Source organism: Phalacrocorax aristotelis, chromosome 26 (assembly GCF_949628215.1).
Source record: "Phalacrocorax aristotelis chromosome 26, bGulAri2.1, whole genome shotgun sequence".
NCBI lineage: Eukaryota > Metazoa > Chordata > Aves > Suliformes > Phalacrocoracidae > Phalacrocorax > Phalacrocorax aristotelis.
Window position 1 is genome coordinate 1492985 of NC_134301.1, and position 17472 is coordinate 1510456.

At 60.1% G+C, this 17472-nt stretch overlaps 1 protein-coding gene across 12 annotated transcripts; it reads left to right on the forward strand.

Annotated features, from left to right (window-relative positions):
• The first annotated feature begins 437 nt into the window (after window positions 1-437).
• PCBP2 (poly(rC) binding protein 2) lies at window positions 438-16969 on the forward strand. 12 transcript variants are annotated; one of them, XM_075075875.1, is made up of 16 exons: window positions 441-689; window positions 3360-3495; window positions 3938-3961; window positions 4063-4095; window positions 4460-4576; window positions 6069-6200; window positions 6823-6951; window positions 7464-7538; window positions 9144-9230; window positions 9404-9469; window positions 10258-10299; window positions 11432-11504; window positions 12001-12039; window positions 13104-13159; window positions 13582-13751; window positions 16518-16969. In XM_075075875.1, exons 2-16 carry the CDS (start codon window positions 3427-3429, stop codon window positions 16552-16554), a joined length of 1149 nt encoding a protein of 382 aa, XP_074931976.1. In that variant the 5' UTR covers window positions 441-689; window positions 3360-3426; the 3' UTR covers window positions 16555-16969. The 12 variants fall into 12 exon arrangements, with proteins under 12 accessions (XP_074931982.1, XP_074931984.1, XP_074931988.1 ...); XM_075075876.1 differs by having other exon boundaries at window positions 13107-13159; XM_075075881.1 differs by lacking the exon at window positions 9404-9469 and having other exon boundaries at window positions 438-689; window positions 13107-13159.
• The last annotated feature ends 503 nt before the right edge of the window (window positions 16970-17472 follow it).

Sequence of the window (17472 nt, forward strand, 5' to 3'; positions counted from 1 at the left end):
CCCCTCCTGCCGCCATTCCCCTCCCACCCCCTTCCTCATGCCCTCCCATTCCGTTCCGTTGCTCCCCATTCCCTCCCATTGCCCACCCTCCCTGGCACCTTGCCCCCTCCTCTATTGCCCCCCGTCCCTATTGCCCCCCATTCCTTCCTATTGCCCCCTATTGCCCCGTTCCCTCCCATCGCCCCCATTCCCCCTCCTGCCCCCTTGCCCACCTCTCCTATTGTCCCCCATCCCTATTGCCCCCCATTGCCACCTCCTGCTTCCACCGCCCCACTAAAGACCCTTTCACGAAGTCCTCCGAGCCGCCGGTGGCGCTGCGGTCCTCAGCTGCCGCTCAACCCTCTGCCCCCCCCCCCCAACTCTCTGGTGCGAGCGCGGCAGGGCGGGGCGCGGGAGGGGGAGGTGGCCGCTCTATCCCCGCCCCGCCGCGCCTCGCTGGTGCGCGGCGTCCGTTTCCGGGTCGGGGCGGGGTGTAAATCGGGCCGCTCCCGCCGCCCCCTCCCAGACCCGCCGCGGCCGCCGCAGCAGGAGCAGCCGCCGCCGCCGCCGCCTCCTCCCGCCGCCATCCCGCCCGCCCGCCCCGGCGCGCTCCCTTTCCCCCACCACCTCCCTCCCCTCCTCCCCGCCCTCCCTCCTCCCGCTCCGCCCGGAGCGCCCTTCTCCCGCCGCCGTTACCGGCGCCGCTCCAGGTAGGCCCGACCCCCCCCCCCCCACCACCACCACCAAAAACGCCGCCTCCCGACCCCTTCCCAGACCTCGCCCCGCCGCCATCCGCCGCCGGTCTCCACAACGACCGCGGAGCCGCCGGCCTCGCGTAGCGCCCCAGCGCCGCCCGCCGCCGCTCGTCGCCGGCCGCGCCCTCACGCCAGCCCGCGGCCTACGTGCGGCCTAGTCGCGGCCTAGGCCGCGGCTCTGCTGCGCGCGCTGCGCCGCCGGCGGAGCGGACGGGGGGGGGAGGGGAGAGGAGGGAGGGTGGGGGGCACAGCCACCCTTCCCCCCCCCCGGCGGGGACCGGGACCGGGGGGAAGGGCCGGGGAGCCGCGTGCGTCACATGGCGCCGCCACCCCCCCCCCCCACCCCCCGATACCGAGCCGTTTCGGGGGGGCGGACCGGGGGGGTGGGGGTGGGATTTTTTTTTTCACCCTTTTTTTTACCCTTTTTTGTGTGTTCTTTTTGCTTTATTTATTTTTTTTTCTAACGGCCGGGCCCGTTTTTGCCGCCATCCCGAGTTGTTTCACCCCCGGCCCAGTTCGCGGCGCCGCCGCCGGGGGGGACGGGATACAAACACGGCTTGGAGCCGTCAGTCCCCCCCCGCCCCCCACCCCCCCCAAGGGGTCGGGGTTCCCCCAGCGCCCCCCTGGACCGGCCCGGTTCGGAGCCGCGATCCCGGGCTTGGGCTCTGTCTGTGTGTCCCTCCCCTCCCCGTCCCGTGGTGTTATTAGAGCCTCAAAGCCGCCTCTCCCGGCTCGGTTTGGGGCCCAGAGCCGCCCCCCAACTCGGGACCGAGCTGGGGCTGAGCTGTCCTCCGGGGACTCTGCCGGTTTTTCCCCCTCCGGAGTCCGGATCCGGTTTAAAGCCGTGATCCCGGGCCTGGGGACCCCCCCCTCACCCCACTTTATGGATGGGCCCAGTCCAGAGACTCAATCCCAGACCTGGGGATCGGTCCGTGGCGCCCCCCCCGCCCCTTCGGGTTTGGAGCTGGGATCTCCAGCCCTGGACTTGTTTCCCTCTCCGCCCCGCCACAGGGATGAGCTGGTTTTAGAGCCACGTTTCCTCTCGCCTGAGGGACAGGCTGGTTTTGGAGCCAAATACCTGTCCCGGCAACCAGTTCCCTCCACCAAAACGATCCCAGTTTGGGGCCGGGATCCTGAGTGGGGAGGCCCCTGGGTGGGTGTTTGATGCCGGTACAGGCTGTGGGCAGGGGCTTTCCCTTCCATGTGCGCTGTGGAGGCAGGCAGGGCTGCCGGATGGAGGTAAGGAGAAGTTTGACTCTCTGTGAGCCCGGATCAGAGTGACGGCTGCCTGCCGGCCTCGGCCTGCCCTGCACGGCTTCGCTTCTCCCTTTGCGTAACCCCCCGGCAGGTTTGGTCGGCTCCTTTTGTCCCCGGCGGGCTGCAAGGCGGCCCTGTAACCGACCCAAGCTCGTTCGACTGGCAAAACCGCTGCTAGGAAAGCAAATTAATGCTAACGAAGGCAAACTGGGACGCTGAACTGGTGGGAGGAGGAGTGGGTTCAGAGCTGGAGAGACGCGGCGGGTGCCAGCGAGGCTCCTGCCACCTCCGGTGAACTGGGAAACTCGTAAACAACCAACTTGTGGGCTCGGGTCTAGACTCTTCTCCTCGCTCTGCCACCACTGGGCTCGGAACCTGAGCCCTTCTTTCCAAACTAGGAAAACGGGTGCCTTTTTGGATCTGATGGGATGTCAGGCAGAGTTTTATGGAGGCTGTAACTCCTTGCTAGGGCAAAATAACCCTCTTCTGTGCCAGTGGCTTCCCCTTAAAAGAGCATTAACCCAGAGTGAGGCAGCACTGCCCGCTTGGCATGGTCCCCTGCCAGATTAATCCCCCTGCCCTTGCCCCGGCTTCTCTTCCTGGGCTTGGTTAAACTTTGATGGGGCTGTGACCAGCTGGACTGATAAAAAAAACAGCTGCAATTTAGTTTATTTAATTTATTTTTAAAGCTAAATGGCTGACTGGTCGAGCTGGTAGCCGGTCGTGTTTTGCAACTGCTGTCGACTCAGGCCGCAGGTTGTTTGAAACCCGATCGTGTGCTCATGTGGCCTTATCTGGTTTGAGTAAATCAACTTGGAAACTGGTCTGAAAGGCCTCCCCACGCAGGCTCAGGGTGCAGATAAGTTATTTTTTAATTTTTTTCTCAACAGGCCAGCTCCCAGCTGGGTTAAACCAAAGGGAAATGGGGCAGTCACTCCATCTGGTGTGTGTGTGTCTACACGCAGCTGTGGAGGAAAACTCATAATCTAAATTAAGGTGTGGGGCTCACAAGTAGAGGCAAGTTCCCCGGAGCTGTAGGTAAAGCCTCTGCGAGGAGTGGGGCTGGAAGGAGGCAGGGGATGAGCAAGACCTTTGTAGCTCTGGCTGTTGCTTGATGCAGGTGGGATTGTGCCAGTTCATCTGCCCTGGAAAATGTCTGGCAGGAGGAGCAGCGTGTTGGGGAGCTGAACCGCTGTGGATCGGCTCTCCTGATCTCTGCTTGGAGAGGAGCGTGGCCCTAAAACTGCCAGGGGGGTACTCAGGGGGAGAAGAAAGTATAGTGGGGCTTGAATCTCCCTGGGATGGGCTTGAAACTGGCTGGGGAGGGTCGGTCGAGTCCTTCAAATGCAATTCCTCTCTCATTTGTAGCTCTGGTCGTCCAGCGACCAAAGATCTGACAACTGACGAAGCCTGACTCAACCCAACGCAGCTCAAGATGGACACCGGTGTTATTGAAGGTGGTTTAAATGTCACACTCACCATCCGGCTACTTATGCACGGAAAGGTACGTGTCCGTGGGACGCAGGGCTGTGCCAAAACCCCTTCAACCAACGCAGGGACGGCCCTTCCAGCAGGCTGCACAGAGGCTGGGTGCTTCCATGGCAGTAAATCGTGTCGGTCGGACGACTCTGGGCTGCCTCGTTATTGCGGCCATTAGGCAGTGGTGTTAGGAATGCGCTCCTTGGCACCCGGCCCACTCCTGGATATCTCATGGCGAGTGAGGCGGCGTTTTAAAAACGCAGCGCATCAATAAAAATAACAGCCTGGGAGAGGGGGGAAAAGTGACCTGATGGAGAGGTCAGCTGGGAGCAAGGTGTCACTATGTCTCTGGGGGGGTATCTGGGGTCCTGAGGAACTTGTTTCGGCTGAAAAAAAGGAGTTTTTAAGCTTGGGACTCCTGGAGTTCTTAAAGCACTGACTAAATGCAGCTTTTGTTTCCATCTCAGGAGGTGGGAAGCATCATTGGGAAGGTAAGCGAGCAACAAACCCCCTTGCCCTGCCTCCCTTTCCACCCCCCTCACTGCCCAGCACAGGCTACACTAACGCCTCTCCCTTCTCTCCCTCCACACAGAAAGGGGAGTCTGTGAAGAAGATGCGCGAGGAGGTGAGTCCCGGGGCCGGGAGAGTTGGGGGGGATCCGGAGGGATCCAGCAGGGCTGTGGTGGCGCGGACCTTAAAAGGAATTTGCAGGCAGTGCGGTGCCAGCGGCACCGGCAGCAGATGGGAGCCGGCGGGCGCGAGGCATGCTGGGAGGTGTAGGCAGGGCCAGGGCAGGAAGCCGAGGAGGCTAAGATGGCTGCCCGGAGCCGAGCCGAGGGAGGGAGGAAGGCTTCGTCAGTGGCGGTGGATCCCAGGGGACGCCAGCCGCCCCGCACAGAACTGAGCCGGCTGCGTGGACCCGCTGCTGCTTTTGGGGATCTGAGTGAGGGGGCAAGGAGCCCTGATGATTGCTCCCTTTCCTCCCGCAGAGTGGTGCTCGCATTAACATCTCAGAAGGCAACTGCCCCGAACGGATCATTACCCTCGCTGGACCCACCAATGCCATCTTCAAAGCTTTTGCAATGATTATTGACAAACTGGAAGAGGTGCGTCTGCGGCCTCGAGCTCCCCCCGCCCACAGTGAGCAAGCATCGGCTGCTGCCCTCCCTGCAGTCATCCTTTACCCCTGTCCCCAGATAAATTTACCCTGGGATCTGCCCCAGAGCGTGCCAGGGAGTCGGGAGTACAAGGAAAAGCTTTTCCCTGGGGATGAGCAGCAGGATGCGCTTGTTCCGCATGGGCTGGCGGTATTTTCTCTGTGAGGCCTGATCTTTGCCCGGCTGTGAGCGCAGGGTCAAGGTCCAGGTAGTGACACTTCCCAGTGTGCGCTCAGCCATCCTTAAGTGGCTGCTTGCTGAGTGCTAGAGCTCTGTCCTGGGCTGAAAACACCCTGTGGCCACTGGTTAAACAGTTTAAAGCAGCAGGGCATCGAAACTCCCCTGGCTTCCCTCATCCTCCTGCGTAGTCGTGCTGGTTCTCCTTTAGCATGCCCTGGTGGGCAGTGGGGGCTTGGCTTTATCTCCGGCCCTGCTGAGGAGGGGATCTGGGGGCGCGGCTGTGCGGCGCTGAAGGAGGAGCTGCGTTGTGCCCCTGGTCCTGCTAAGTCGGTGGCTTCTTGAGGGGATGTTGATCCTGGATATCCTGGATAACCCGGATCCTGGCTGCAGGTTTTAGAGCCTACTCAGAGCCGTGGTGTTGAGGAGCTTTCCATCCTGCTCCGCATCGTTTGGCAGGTGTGAGCGCTCCTTGCCTGGTGTGGGGCAGAGCTCCATGGCCCTCCCCTTGCCTGCGGGGATAAAAAATCCTGTTTCCATTTGGATTTGGGACCCTTTCCTGGGAGGAGACAGCCCAACACCAGCAGATCTGTCCCCAAAGCCCCTCTGCTCTCGCCTCTGCCTAAAAGGCTGCTGAGCCCAGAGCTGTTTCTGCCATACCCTGAGAGCTGGAGTCTTCTGAGGGCTTCCTGTCTGAGCGTGGCTCCTGGCTGCCGGCACTCTGAGTGCTGGGCTTGGAGTTAAAGCTTTTATTTTAGTAGGTCAGCTGAGCCGTGGCCTTGTGCCTCCCCTCCCCCTGCCAGCACATGACCACTGTAATCGGTGCTGGGCTTGTTTTTTCCCTGGAGCCGTTCCTGCCTTGATCCCCTGATACAACAGGAGGCTCCGTGCTGAACTGGGAGCTGTGGGTGTACCGAGCCCCCAGCCACTTGTTCCCCTCCAGCACCGACACAGCCAGTTCCTATTTAGCTGTGGTGTGACCAAGCTGGTGCCTCTGGGCTGGTGGGGGTTAAACCCCCATTTTTGTTGAGACAACTGAATTTGGCTGCTTCCTCCTTCCCCAAAAAGTTGCCCTGTTTGTTTCTGGGCTGCTAACGAAGTCCTGGGAAATAGGACTGGGAGAGCCCTGGGGTCACCTTGGCCTCGGCTGCCGTGCCAGCGTCATCCTCTCTGTCCCTCGCCGGGTGCGTCACCTCCCTGCGTGCCATTCTGGCGAGGGCACTGCGCTGGGCTGACCCCTCTGACTAACTCGTCTTCCTCGCAGGACATCAGCAGCTCCATGACCAACAGTACAGCTGCCAGCCGGCCCCCTGTCACCCTCCGGCTCGTGGTACCTGCTAGCCAGTGTGGTTCCCTCATTGGAAAAGGAGGCTGCAAGATCAAAGAGATACGAGAGGTGTGTGTTGGCCACCCCAAGGGGGGGGATGCACGGGGTCAGGGTGCCCCCAGGGGCAAATCCTTGCGTCAGCCCCCACCCCGGGTGGTACCACATAGTAGAAATGTGGTGTCATTCGACCTTTTTAGAGCTTTTATTTTTAGCGCTTGTGAAACTGAGACTCGGGGCAGACCTTCCCCTTCCCGGCACTGTCCTGCACAGCGGGATGCCTGGGTTCCTGCTCCCCCCTTCCCCGGGCTCTCAGTCACCTCCCTCCAGCCTTTTTCCAGTTGTGGGAGGTGGGGGAATGCGCTACCAGGCCTGTGCTGCCCTCGGTAATACCACTTAGCACAGGGTGCTGCCGACCCTGGGCTGCTGGGGGATTAACTCTGTCCAGCTCTGCTGCCTGCAGAGACAGGCTTGGCTTGGGTTACAGGGAAAGGCTGCAGCCCAGGTCCTCCTCTCCTGCCCTGGGCTCCTGATCATCGTATTATTTCCAGCTAGGATTAAAGGACTTTATTTTTGGGGAAAGGGCGGGGTGGGGGGGAGTTTTGGCTATGTATAACCCGGCCACGGGTTTTGTTGTTGAGGTCACAGCCCTCGCCAGGGTCTGACCGCCTATTTTTAATCGTAAACTTTGCAGAGCACGGGGGCACAGGTCCAGGTGGCAGGAGACATGCTGCCCAACTCGACCGAGCGAGCCATTACCATCGCTGGGATCCCACAGTCCATCATTGAGTGCGTCAAACAGATCTGCGTCGTCATGCTTGAGGTAGGGCCGCCCTGCGGGCCTGTTAAGAACCCCCCCCAGTGAGGCACGTGCAGTGCAGGGATCCCCGCTGTCCTTGGCGAGCTGCAGCCCTCCTTGCGAGTGGAAACCGCTGAGGACAGAGAAGTGGCTGCTAGGGGATAAAGGGATATCTGGGGATTACAGCCTCATCCAGGTGAGGCAGGGAGCTGCTTAAAACAGGGGTCGAGCCAGGCCTCTAGAGCTGCTCACTGGCTAATGGTGTCACCTATGGCTTCATGGTGACAAGTGCCTGGCACAGTGACACCAAGCAGCAGCGTCCTGCTGTCCCAAGCCTCCCTCACATGCCACTCTGCTCCTCGGGCATCCTCCCTCGGCCCCATGCCTGGGATGAGGAAAGAAGTAGGATTGCTCAGCATCCTCCCAAATGGCTGATTTTAACCCGAAGCAGAGTGTTGGCATTTAGGGTGCAGGGAGGGGGTTGTTGGTGCCAGTGGCACTCGGTGTCTAACCTCTCCTCTCTGCCTGTCACCCAGTCTCCCCCGAAGGGTGTCACCATCCCGTACCGACCCAAGCCATCCAGCTCTCCCGTCATCTTTGCAGGCGGTCAGGTAAGGCCTCTCCTCTGCTCCTGGGGTGCGGGGTGGGGAGGGGAAGGGGATGTCTTACCGAGCTGCCACGCTGCCAGCGCACATCAGCTGCTCTGTGTGCCTGTCACCCACGCCGCTTCCTCCAGCAGAGAGAGGCTCTGCTTGGCCTCGGCCTCCCAGAGCCCTCTCCGAGCCTTCCTCACTGAGCTCACTGAGGGATGGAAGAGGGCAGAGGTGGGATGGGGGGGATCCAAAAGGTTGATTTTTTGGGAGGAGGGGTTGCTGGCAAACAGCTCTGGAGTTAACCAGCCAAAAAAACCCAAAAAATCCCAGTGTGGTGGGGGATTTGAATCAGGCCGAGACTCCAGCTGCCAAATCCAGGCTTTGCCCCTCTGCCTGGGGCTGGCTCTGAGGACTCGGCGTGACCCGTTATGGGTGACCGGCCCAGAGGTTTGGGGGGGTTCTCTGCTCTCCGGGGCTGGCTCTTGAGGTGCAAAGGCTTAGCCTGGGGTGTGGAAAGGTTTTGTTTTGCATGAGGGGAGGGTGTCAGATAGGAGTAGCCATCAGGTGATGTGGGATTTAGTCCCTCCTGCGCTGAGCTGATCCAGGGGAGTTGCTTGCTCCCTGCTGCCGAGCCAGGTTACAGGTGACAGGGCTCCCTTGGGATCCTGTCTGCTGTAAAGCCCTGAATCCCCCTGACCCTGTTTGGGGTGGGGGCTGCTTGCTGTGCATCCTCGCCTGTGGTCCCATCTGGGCCACTGGGCAAGATGGGCGGCTCAGACCTGGGTGCAGGTCACTGGTTCCCAGGGATGCTGTAATGCTTGGAGAAAAACGCGGCGACTCGTGCAAATGCATCCGCTGCCTTCCTGCTGTCAGGGAGACCCCTCTGGGGTGGGCTCTGGCAGGGCCTGGAGCCCCTAGCCGGCCCAGGGGACCCGCTCAGGGCAGCGCAGGCAGAGTCTGGCATTGTTGATGGAGGCCTCCGTAGGCAGGGAAGGGGGTAGCTGCCGCCGGCCTCCCTGAGAGCCAGGCCTGACTCTGCCCTTCCCCCCCACCCGGCTGGCACGCCATGCTTGTTTTGGGGACTGACCTGCTGCTGTCCCCTTCCTCGCCTTGGCCCCCCCACCCCCCATCCCTTGCCCTCCCTGCCTCTTCCTCCTCCCTTCCCTGAACCCGGTCAGCCCCCCCCGCCTCTCCGACAGCTTCTCCTGCCGCTCTGCGCCCCGGGGGAAGCGCCTGGCCGGTACGTCAGTGCCCCCCCGCGCCTCTTGCAAGCGGAGGGCCGTACCATGCGGCCCCCCCCGCGGCGCGGGAGCAGGTTGCCTTCCCCGTTAGAGCAGTGAGGAGCAGGCTTCCCACAGCCACGCATCTCTTCCCTCCCCTCCCCTTTCTTCTCCCCTCTCCTTCTCTTCCACCCCTTTCCCCTGGCCCAGGGCCGCGGCCAGCCCCATGCAGCCATCCGGGCCCCGCTCCCGGTGGTGTTGCGCTCTGTCTTTGCAGCTCAGAGTCGTGCGTAGAGCAGGGTTAGCCCTCGAAAAGCAGAGCTAATGTCGATGTGACTTTGGTGTTAGCGGAAGGTTTCGGATTGACAGCCCTGGAGACTGAAGTCCTCTAATTTATCCACAGGACAGGTACAGCAGCGGCAGTGCGAGCTACCCCCACACCGCCCCATCCATGTGCCTCAACTCTGACTTGGAGGGACCACCTCAGGAGGTGAGAGGGGAGTTCAGTCTCCACGGCCCGTTCAATCCTTGGCCTCTCTGAGACTGCCAACAAGGGTGGCATCCCCGTCCCCGTCCCCCAAAACCGTCAACGGTGGCTTTTGTGCTGTGGACTCCTGTCCACTGGGAACTGGACTCTGAGCCCACCAACCTCTCCTCACGCAGGCCACCCGGCAGCCACTGCATGGCAACGAACTTGGGCCAATTCCAGCCTGGGCTGCAGTTCTTCCGGTGACCTGGAAGTGAGGCTGTGTACCCCCCTCTCCCCTTCCTATCCCACCCACCCCCACCTGCCCGGCCCCCCCCAACCCCCCCAAACCTTAGCCAGCCAGGCCCCAGCCAGTGACTCGCCCTTTCTGGGTAGCTTCAGGAGGAATCTGAAGTCTGTGGCTGTCCCTTTAACCTCAAGACATGGAATTGTGGCAGGTCAGGCACTCAGCCTTGTTACCCCCCCCCACCCCCCGAATGCCTCTCTTTTGCCTTGTCTAGCATCGGTAGCCAGCTCCAGCATTTACCTCTAGCTTGCCCGGCGACGTTTTCCTAGGCGTGCGGAAGTGACGAGAGGACTCGGAATGGGACTTTTTTTTGGGGGGGGGGGCTGCTGGGCCGGGGAAAGGAGGGGCCGGGAGCTAGCAGGGCTGGCGGGGGCGTTGGAGATCTTCCCCTGTCGGCGAGGCGGGGGGCGCAGGGCTAGAAGCATTGTCGGACTCCACCACACCATACATCTTCATCAAGATCCCAGCCGTTCTGTTTTTGTCTGCCACTTTTTTTTTTGGGGGGGACGGCGCCATACTGTCCACTCCCTCCCTGTAACCGCCACGTAAGGCCAATTCGAGTAACCGCCCGACTAGAAACTGCTTGTTACAGCATTTATCCGTCCCCTGCCTCTCCCTGCCCCACTTCCCTCGCCCCGGAGAACTCTCCACCTTGGCTCTCTGACTTCCTGGCTAGTTGAAATCTGTCTGTCCCTGGGTGGCTGTCCGATGGTTGTTAATAGGACTGTTTTCCTCCTTTTGTAGGCCTATACCATTCAAGGACAGTATGCCATTCCACAGCCAGATGTAAGTTTTGTTTACAACTTCTTGTCTTGAAATCCACCCTCTTCCTCCCCCCTTCCAAAATTTTCTCCGTGCTTTCTCGACTCGAGCCGCTAGCCGTCAGCTTGGGCTGAATACTCGATCCGATCCGAACTCCCCCCCAAAAAACTCGCCTCCCTTCAATTCGCCCTCCTGCAGCCAGCTTCACCCGGTCTCAGATCTCTCCTTTTTCCTTCCCCCCCCTTCTTTCTGACACTCCCCTCCTCCTATATATATATATATAATTTTTTTTTCCGACCCACCTCTCCCTGGCTTGGCATTTCACACCAGCTCTGGCTTTTCCCTTGCCCCCTCCCCGCCCTCTCCTCTTGAATTTGGCACGCAGCCCATCAAGAGAAAACAAAAACAGCACATGATGGTTCACTGTCATGGTGGTTCTCCTGGGGCAGGGGACAGCTGGCCCAGCGAGCGGTCGCAGGTGGCAGTTGGGGCGGGGGGCGGGGGGTTGGATCCGGCCCGGCCCAGGCTGCTGCCAGCCTGTCGGGGACTGTTTGGGAGAGGCGTGACAGTCCAGGCAGCGGCTGCCTCTCCCAGCCGGCGCTGTCCCGGCTCGCTGTCGGACACCACCATCCTCTGGCACCCATGCTCATCCCGTATAGGCTCGTTGCAGGCTCGGTGGGGGCCGATCTCTGCGCCTGGCACCCTTAGAGCAGCGAGGGCGGGGGACTTTGACGCGCCAGGCCAGGGAGGAGAAGGACTAGAAGGAAGCTGGGCTAAGAGCTACTCTGGGGGCTGAACCGAGCTGGGCTCCATCCCCATCTCCCTTCGTGGCACTACTGTCCCCGCTGCCGCTCCCTGCATGGTGTGGTGTGAGCACCCTGCCGTCTCGTCTCTCCTGCTCCTCTCTGCTTCTCTCCCTGAGTTCCTTTCACACCTTGCTTCACCAGGAGGTGGGCACAGCCCCTCCCAGCTCACCTTGGCCTGGTGTCTTCCTCCTCTCTGTGCGGAGAGGGCCAGGCCGTGTATGGAGGGGCCGGGGAGGGTCCCAGTGCCTCTGGCAGTGTCTGTGTTGATGTGCGTGCTGTGTGAGTCCTGGCCCCCTTGGGCTTGGGAAATGGCTAACATCAGCCTTTTTCTTTCTCTCTTTCCCCTCTAGCTGACCAAGCTGCACCAGTTGGCAATGCAACAGTCACACTTTCCAATGTCTCATGGCAACACTGGATTCAGTGGTATGGAAACTCCTTCTCTCTTCTGTACGCTAGCGTGGGCCAAAGGCCAGCCTGCGAGCCGCTGCTTGGCTCCTCTCTAACGGGGCCTCCGCTTGGGTCTCGCGCTCTCAAAACAAACCAAACCAAACGTTCCCCCAGAGCCGAGCCCGGCCAGGTAATGATTTTTGTCGTGACGTCTCTGGGGGCGACTTGGTACCGGCCTCTGCGAGTCGCGGGGGGCCGCAAAGGGTAGAAAAAAGAAAACCAAACTACTGAGCAGGCAGGGCCTCCGTGCTGCTTTCCTTCCTCTTCACCCGCATCCTCCACAGCTCTGCCAATGCACCGGGAGACCCCCTGACCCACAGCACCCTCTCTCTCCCCTCCGGCTACTCCAGTCCTGAGCAGGCAACTGTTGAGTTGTACCAAATTTGCTGTAGATTTGCTAAGATGGCTAAAATATCCATTTGGGGCTCTAAACTTGAGACAGCCGAACTCATTGTCACTTGTATCTTAACAGGCATTGAATCCAGCTCTCCAGAGGTGAAAGGCTATTGGGGTAATGATTAAAAAACAAAATCTGTAGTTATTCTATTGTGTATTAATACTGACTGGGGTCTCGTTCTCCCTGTTAAATGCTGCCCGCCTTTGTGCACGGATGGGAGGGGAAAGGGGGGGTCAAGGGGAGCCTTAGAAGGGCTGGAGGTACCGACTGGCTTGGTTGTACGTGCCCCAGAAGTCAGCTGGACGGTGGAGAGCAGCAGGGCTTGTTGGAGGGCTTGGTCATCCACCGCCTGACGCTGTTAGCGAGCCTTGGGCCCCCCCCTTCCTTTACCCCCCGCCCCCAACCATGCACTGGGAGGGGGGAAGCGATTCCCCTTGCTCGAGGAGTTGCTGGAGCAGATCGCCTGCAGCAGCCGAGCCCTCGCTTGCTGCCAGTGGCAGAACCACTGGCGACTTGGGGGGAGACAGCACCGAGTTAACCCCCTTGGCTGCTTCGCCCCTGCCAAAGCCTTAGGGTGAGGTCTTGAGGCTCCCGCCGCTCCCTGTAGCAGGGAGCGAGCTGGGATGGGGGAAGTTAAAAACACTTTAAAAAAAAAAAAAATCCACTTAGCACACGCACTTGGCCCCACCTGAAACGTGAGCAGCCTCGCAGCGCCCGCGCCGGCCGGCGTAGCACTGCCCTGCCGGGGCTGTGGCGGCGAGGAGGAGGAGGAAGAGGAGGAAGGGGGGTAGTGTAGCCTTTTGAAGCTGGTAAAGGAGTGGGCAGCAGAGCCGAGTGCCCGAATGGAGCCCCTGCAGTGAGGGTGCACTGCTCTGGGACTGTCCTGACCGGATGGAAGATCCTGTGGTGACATTGTGGGGACGGGGAGAAGGGGGAAGAGAAACTGGGGGTGAGCAAGGGGGGGAAAGCAGGCGAGCGGGGAGGAGGTGGGGAGCAGCGGGGAGGGTTGGAGTAACCTCACAGCTTGCTCTGCCCTTCCCCTTCTGTTTTAAACCGTCTTCAAGGTAGCCATGAAGCCAGCAGCAAATGCTGGCTTGACTGCTGCGGTCTGTCTGTGCTGCGCCCCTCCGTCCCACCGCCTCCCCCTGAACTTCTCCTGCTTTTTCTCTGTCTCTAAGCAGGTTTGGATGCCTCCGCTCAAACCACCTCTCACGAACTCACCATTCCAAATGATGTAAGTATCTGGATGGGATCCATCCTTCCCAGCCTGGGTTGGGGAGGGAAGATGGTAGGCTGCGGGCAGGCAGCTGCCCCCTTGTCCCTGTGGGTCACCGGGCTCTGCTTCTAACAAATTGGGGTGTGGGGTTGCCTGTGCTCAGCTTTAAAGCTGCAGGAGGGCTTGTGACAGCACCCACGGGTGATGGCTGCGCCCCAAACTGCCTCCTTGGGCTGCTCTTGCTGGCCCTTCTTCCCTTTTCCCGCTTCCAGCCAGCCTTTAAGGCAGAAAACCCCTTTCTCTGGCCCCCTGAACCCTTCCTCGAGGTGCCACCCCTGTCCCTGTGGGGGCCAGACACATGACAGGGGAGGAGGAGGATGGGTTAACGTGCTTGGCTCTTAACCTGCTGCTAATGAAGCCGCGTTTTCCCCCCCTCCCAGTTGATTGGCTGCATCATCGGGCGTCAGGGCGCCAAAATCAATGAGATCCGCCAGATGTCTGGGGCGCAGATCAAAATTGCCAATCCAGTGGAAGGATCTACTGACAGGCAGGTTACCATAACTGGATCTGCAGCGAGCATTAGCTTGGCCCAGTATCTAATTAATGTCAGGTAAGTCTCCGGGCGACGAGGCTCCGCGGGTCGGCGGGGGGGCTGGCACTGCACGCCCGCGCCGTGGGGTATCACTCCTGGGGCCAGGGACCCTCCTTGTGCCCCAACGCATGAGAGGAAGGGGTTTCCTCTCCCATTTTTGGTTCCCCCCCCCCCCCCTTCTTTCCTTTCCTTTTCCCCTCCCTGTGCCTGCTGTCCCATTTTTCCTGGTGCGATCGCCTCCTGGTCTGTGGGAAGCCGTAGGGTAACGGACCCTGCTGGAAAGGGGTCTGGCCACAGGGAGCCTGTGGCTGCTGAAAAGCCGTGCCTGGCCCCGTCAGGCTCTCGGCAGTTAGGGCTGTGCTGTTTTGATCCGGCGCTCGTGTGGTGAGGGATTTTTTGTGGGCTGATAGAGGAGGGACTCCCCTGGGCCTCCTCCTGGAGAATCCCAGGCATCTCCCAGTGGGATGCTGTGATCCCAAGGAGAAAAGTTGGTGCTGGCTTGGCTCCTCGGAGCGGCCAGCGAGCCCCGATGGGGACGGCTGGCTTCCCTGCAGCCCGACGTGGGGCCTGGCCGCCTGCCCGCCATGCGGCACGCTGCGGCTCACTCTGCCGCACCGGGGATTTAGCGCCCGGCTCCGACTCGGTGTGCTCAGACCCATCCTGCTGCGGCATCCCGTGTCCGCTGCGATGAGTCGGGCTGGGAGCGACGTCCTCCCCGGTCCTCAGCCCCTGGGGCTCTGGGTGGAGGAGAGCTGAGCGAGCCCCAGGTCTGTGCAGGGACTTGTCACCTTTCTGTGTCGCGTGGGTTGATGCCGGTGTGGCATGGCAGCTCCAGCCTGCTCCCAAGTGGGAGCAGAGGAGAAGCTGCCCGTGATTTCTCTTTTCTTTTTCTTTTTTTGGCTTATTCCACTTGCTCCCCACCAGTTGTGTCGAGGTGCCTGGCTCCAAGGGCGCTGGGATGACCTTGCAGCTGAGCTGACGGCTCGGCCCAGGGCTCTGGGGTGCGCGGGGGGTCCCAGTGCAGCTCAGAGGTGAGGCCAACCCTCGCCTGGCACGGCTGTGTCCTTGCAGGGCCATTCCCTCCTTCCCTCCCTCCCCGAGCTCGGCTCGTGCGACTTTACGCTGTTTGTCCTGTGCTTTTTTTTTGTGGTGTTCCCTTCCACCCACCCGTATTTTTTTTTTGTTCCTTTTCTCCTCTGTTACAGTTTAGAAAGCGCTAAACCCTCCTCCCAGGCAGCCTCCGTCACGATCCCTGACCACCTCAGCATCAACCTCTCTCAACCCTCCACCCCTTCTTCTTCTTCCTCCTCCACCACCACCCCCTCGCTCGCCACAGCGGGGGCCTCCGAAGCACCCGCCAGCCTCCCCAACCCTCTTCCGACTGCCCCTTGTGTCTCCAGTCTGCTTGGCATGAAACCTGTCCCTCTCCTGGCTCTAAATGTTGTGTCTGCTGCTAAGGGTACCTCCGCTCCAGCTGTGCCATGTGTCACTAACAAACTGAAAGCGGAAAAGCAGAGATTTTCTCCTTACTGAGTCTGCTTGTGGCCTTAGAGGACCAGCAGATCGGTGGCAGCATGGAGACCCCATAGAGGAGACTTGGAAGAGCAATTTTTTTCTCTTTTTCACTGGGTTTTTCTTTTTTTCCTCCTCCTCCTTTTTACTCCAAAGTGAGCTTGTGATGTTTCTTAGAACGGAGTTTTCTTGCCGGCCGAGAGACAATTTTCCCTGTGTCCCAGCCCGGCCTGGAGTCTAGTGATCTGTTCGATTCCTTCTCGATCCTGCTATCTTGTAGCCGTTGCTTTATGGTTTTTTTTCCTCTTTTTTTTTTAGTAGCTTGGTTGCAATCGCGGTTTGGGGGAAGGGGGGTGGGGTGGGGGGGTGGGGGGAGGGGTTCGTTACCGAATAAATGAGTTGGGATTTAATTGCATTCCTGGTGACGTTGCCCACGGGGCTCGCGGCCTCGCCTGTCTCTCTTTAATGTCTGTACCTGTAATAAAGTTGCCACGGTGAGAATCTGCTCTGCTAGATCTGTGCTGACAGCGGGGGGCTGAGCCCCGGGGAGGGGGCCTTGCGGGGTGCCCTCTTTCTGGGGAGGGGGCTCGCTGCCACTCAGATTGGGGTGCCCCCCCCCCCCTTAAATTGCAGGGAGGGAAAAGCTTTGAGCCGCGGAGGTGGCAGCTCCTTGGGGTGCTCAGTGCGGGTTGGGGGTGCTGGCGTTGTCCCTGCTTGCTCGGGGACCCCCTTGCATCGTGTGTCCTCACCCCCCCTGCTCCCTGAGGGGTCTGTGGTGGGGGTACAGCCCTCCCTCTCCCCCAGCCTCTTGCTCTCTCCCTTCCCTGCAGGAATCGCTGCCTAATTCCTGCCTGCCCTCACCCTGGGGTGCCCAGGGCACCTCGGGGTCCCCCTTCCCCTGGGTGTCCCCACCCCAAAAGCTTGGCCTCGCTGCTTGGAGCAGAGCCTGCTGGCACTCTTGGTCTGGATCCCTCCCACCCTGGGGGGAGCCCTCCGGCTCCATTTTGAGGAGGGGGGGGGACATCATTGGGGGTGCAGCAGGCTCCACCTCCCCCCCCTCTTGCCGCACCTTCCCTGCTGCTTGTGCATAAAGCAACCCCCTGCACCCCAAAAACCTCCTCCCTTCCCTCCCTTTGGGGGACCGTTTCCCCCTCCAGGGCGCTCCCCATGGGGAAGCCCTTCCTCCTTTGCACCTCATCCCTCCTCTTCCTCCTTTCCCCCCCTCCCTTCCCCAAACCGGGGCCCACTCTGACGCCCTTTTCTTCGTTGCAGGCTCTCCTCGGAGACCGGGGGCATGGGAAGCAGCTAGGGGCCCCGACGCGGACCCTCGGCCTCACCTCACCATCCATCTGTGTAGTCCCTTAGCAGCCAGCCCCAGGTTTTAACTAGTTTGTAAATTTTTCGGTTCCTCCATGCTCTCCGTGGCCACTCACGAGGTTTATTATTTTTTTGGTTTTTTTGTTTTGTTTTTTTTTTTTTTTAATTACAGCATTTTAATTCCTTTTTCTCCGTTCAGCTGTTAAAACGCTGAGCCACAGATCTTAGTTTTATAAAGCTTCTCTCTCCTCCCTGCCCCCTCACCCCCACCCTCCCACCCCCTTTTTTCGGCTCATGAAGTTTCTGTTTTGTCATGAAATGTAAGAGTGGAAGAGAAACATTTCAGTTTAGTTCTGTAATGTCAGGAAATTTTTCAAAAAAAAAAATTAATAAAAAGATGGACTGGAGCTTTTCCTTGTGAATAGAAACTGGAGGATATTTTGGTTAATGGATCTGCCTGTCTCAGTCTTTATTTGACACCACCCCACCCCACCCCACTTCTCCCCAGTGCTCCCAGTATGGGTTGGGTTCCCTCTGGGGGTGGAAGGGAGCCCCCAGGCTCAATAAACCAGGCCGGGGGGGGGGGGTTGTCTTTGATACTCCAGATGAGTTTTGGGGGTTTCTTTGCCTCTCCTACTGCCGTACACATGGGTCTTTAATGGAAACCAGTATCCCCCCACTCTGCCCTCCCTCCACAAACTGCCCCTGGGCCTGTGCTTTGGTTCCCAGGGGTGAGGGGGTAAGAGGTGTGTGGTGCCCCCCCCCTTTCGGGGTCTAGCACTGCACCTCTGCCACATCCAGTGCTCCCAGTTCCCCCAGTAAACAAGGGGTGGGACTGTAGCCCCTTATGTACTGTATTACCCACCCCCTGCTCCAAATTACCCCTCAGCCTGTCCTGGGGAGACAGGCC

Coding starts and splice junctions, on each gene's coding strand:
- PCBP2 (XM_075075875.1), top strand. CDS start 3,427: ATGGACACCGGTGTTATTGAAGGTGGTTTAAATGTCACACTCACCATC. Junction 3,496..3,937: donor GGCTACTTATGCACGGAAAG/GTACGTGTCCGT, acceptor TTTCCATCTCAG/GAGGTGGGAAGCATCATTGG. Junction 13,752..16,517: donor CAGTATCTAATTAATGTCAG/GTAAGTCTCCGG, acceptor TCTTCGTTGCAG/GCTCTCCTCGGAGACCGGGG.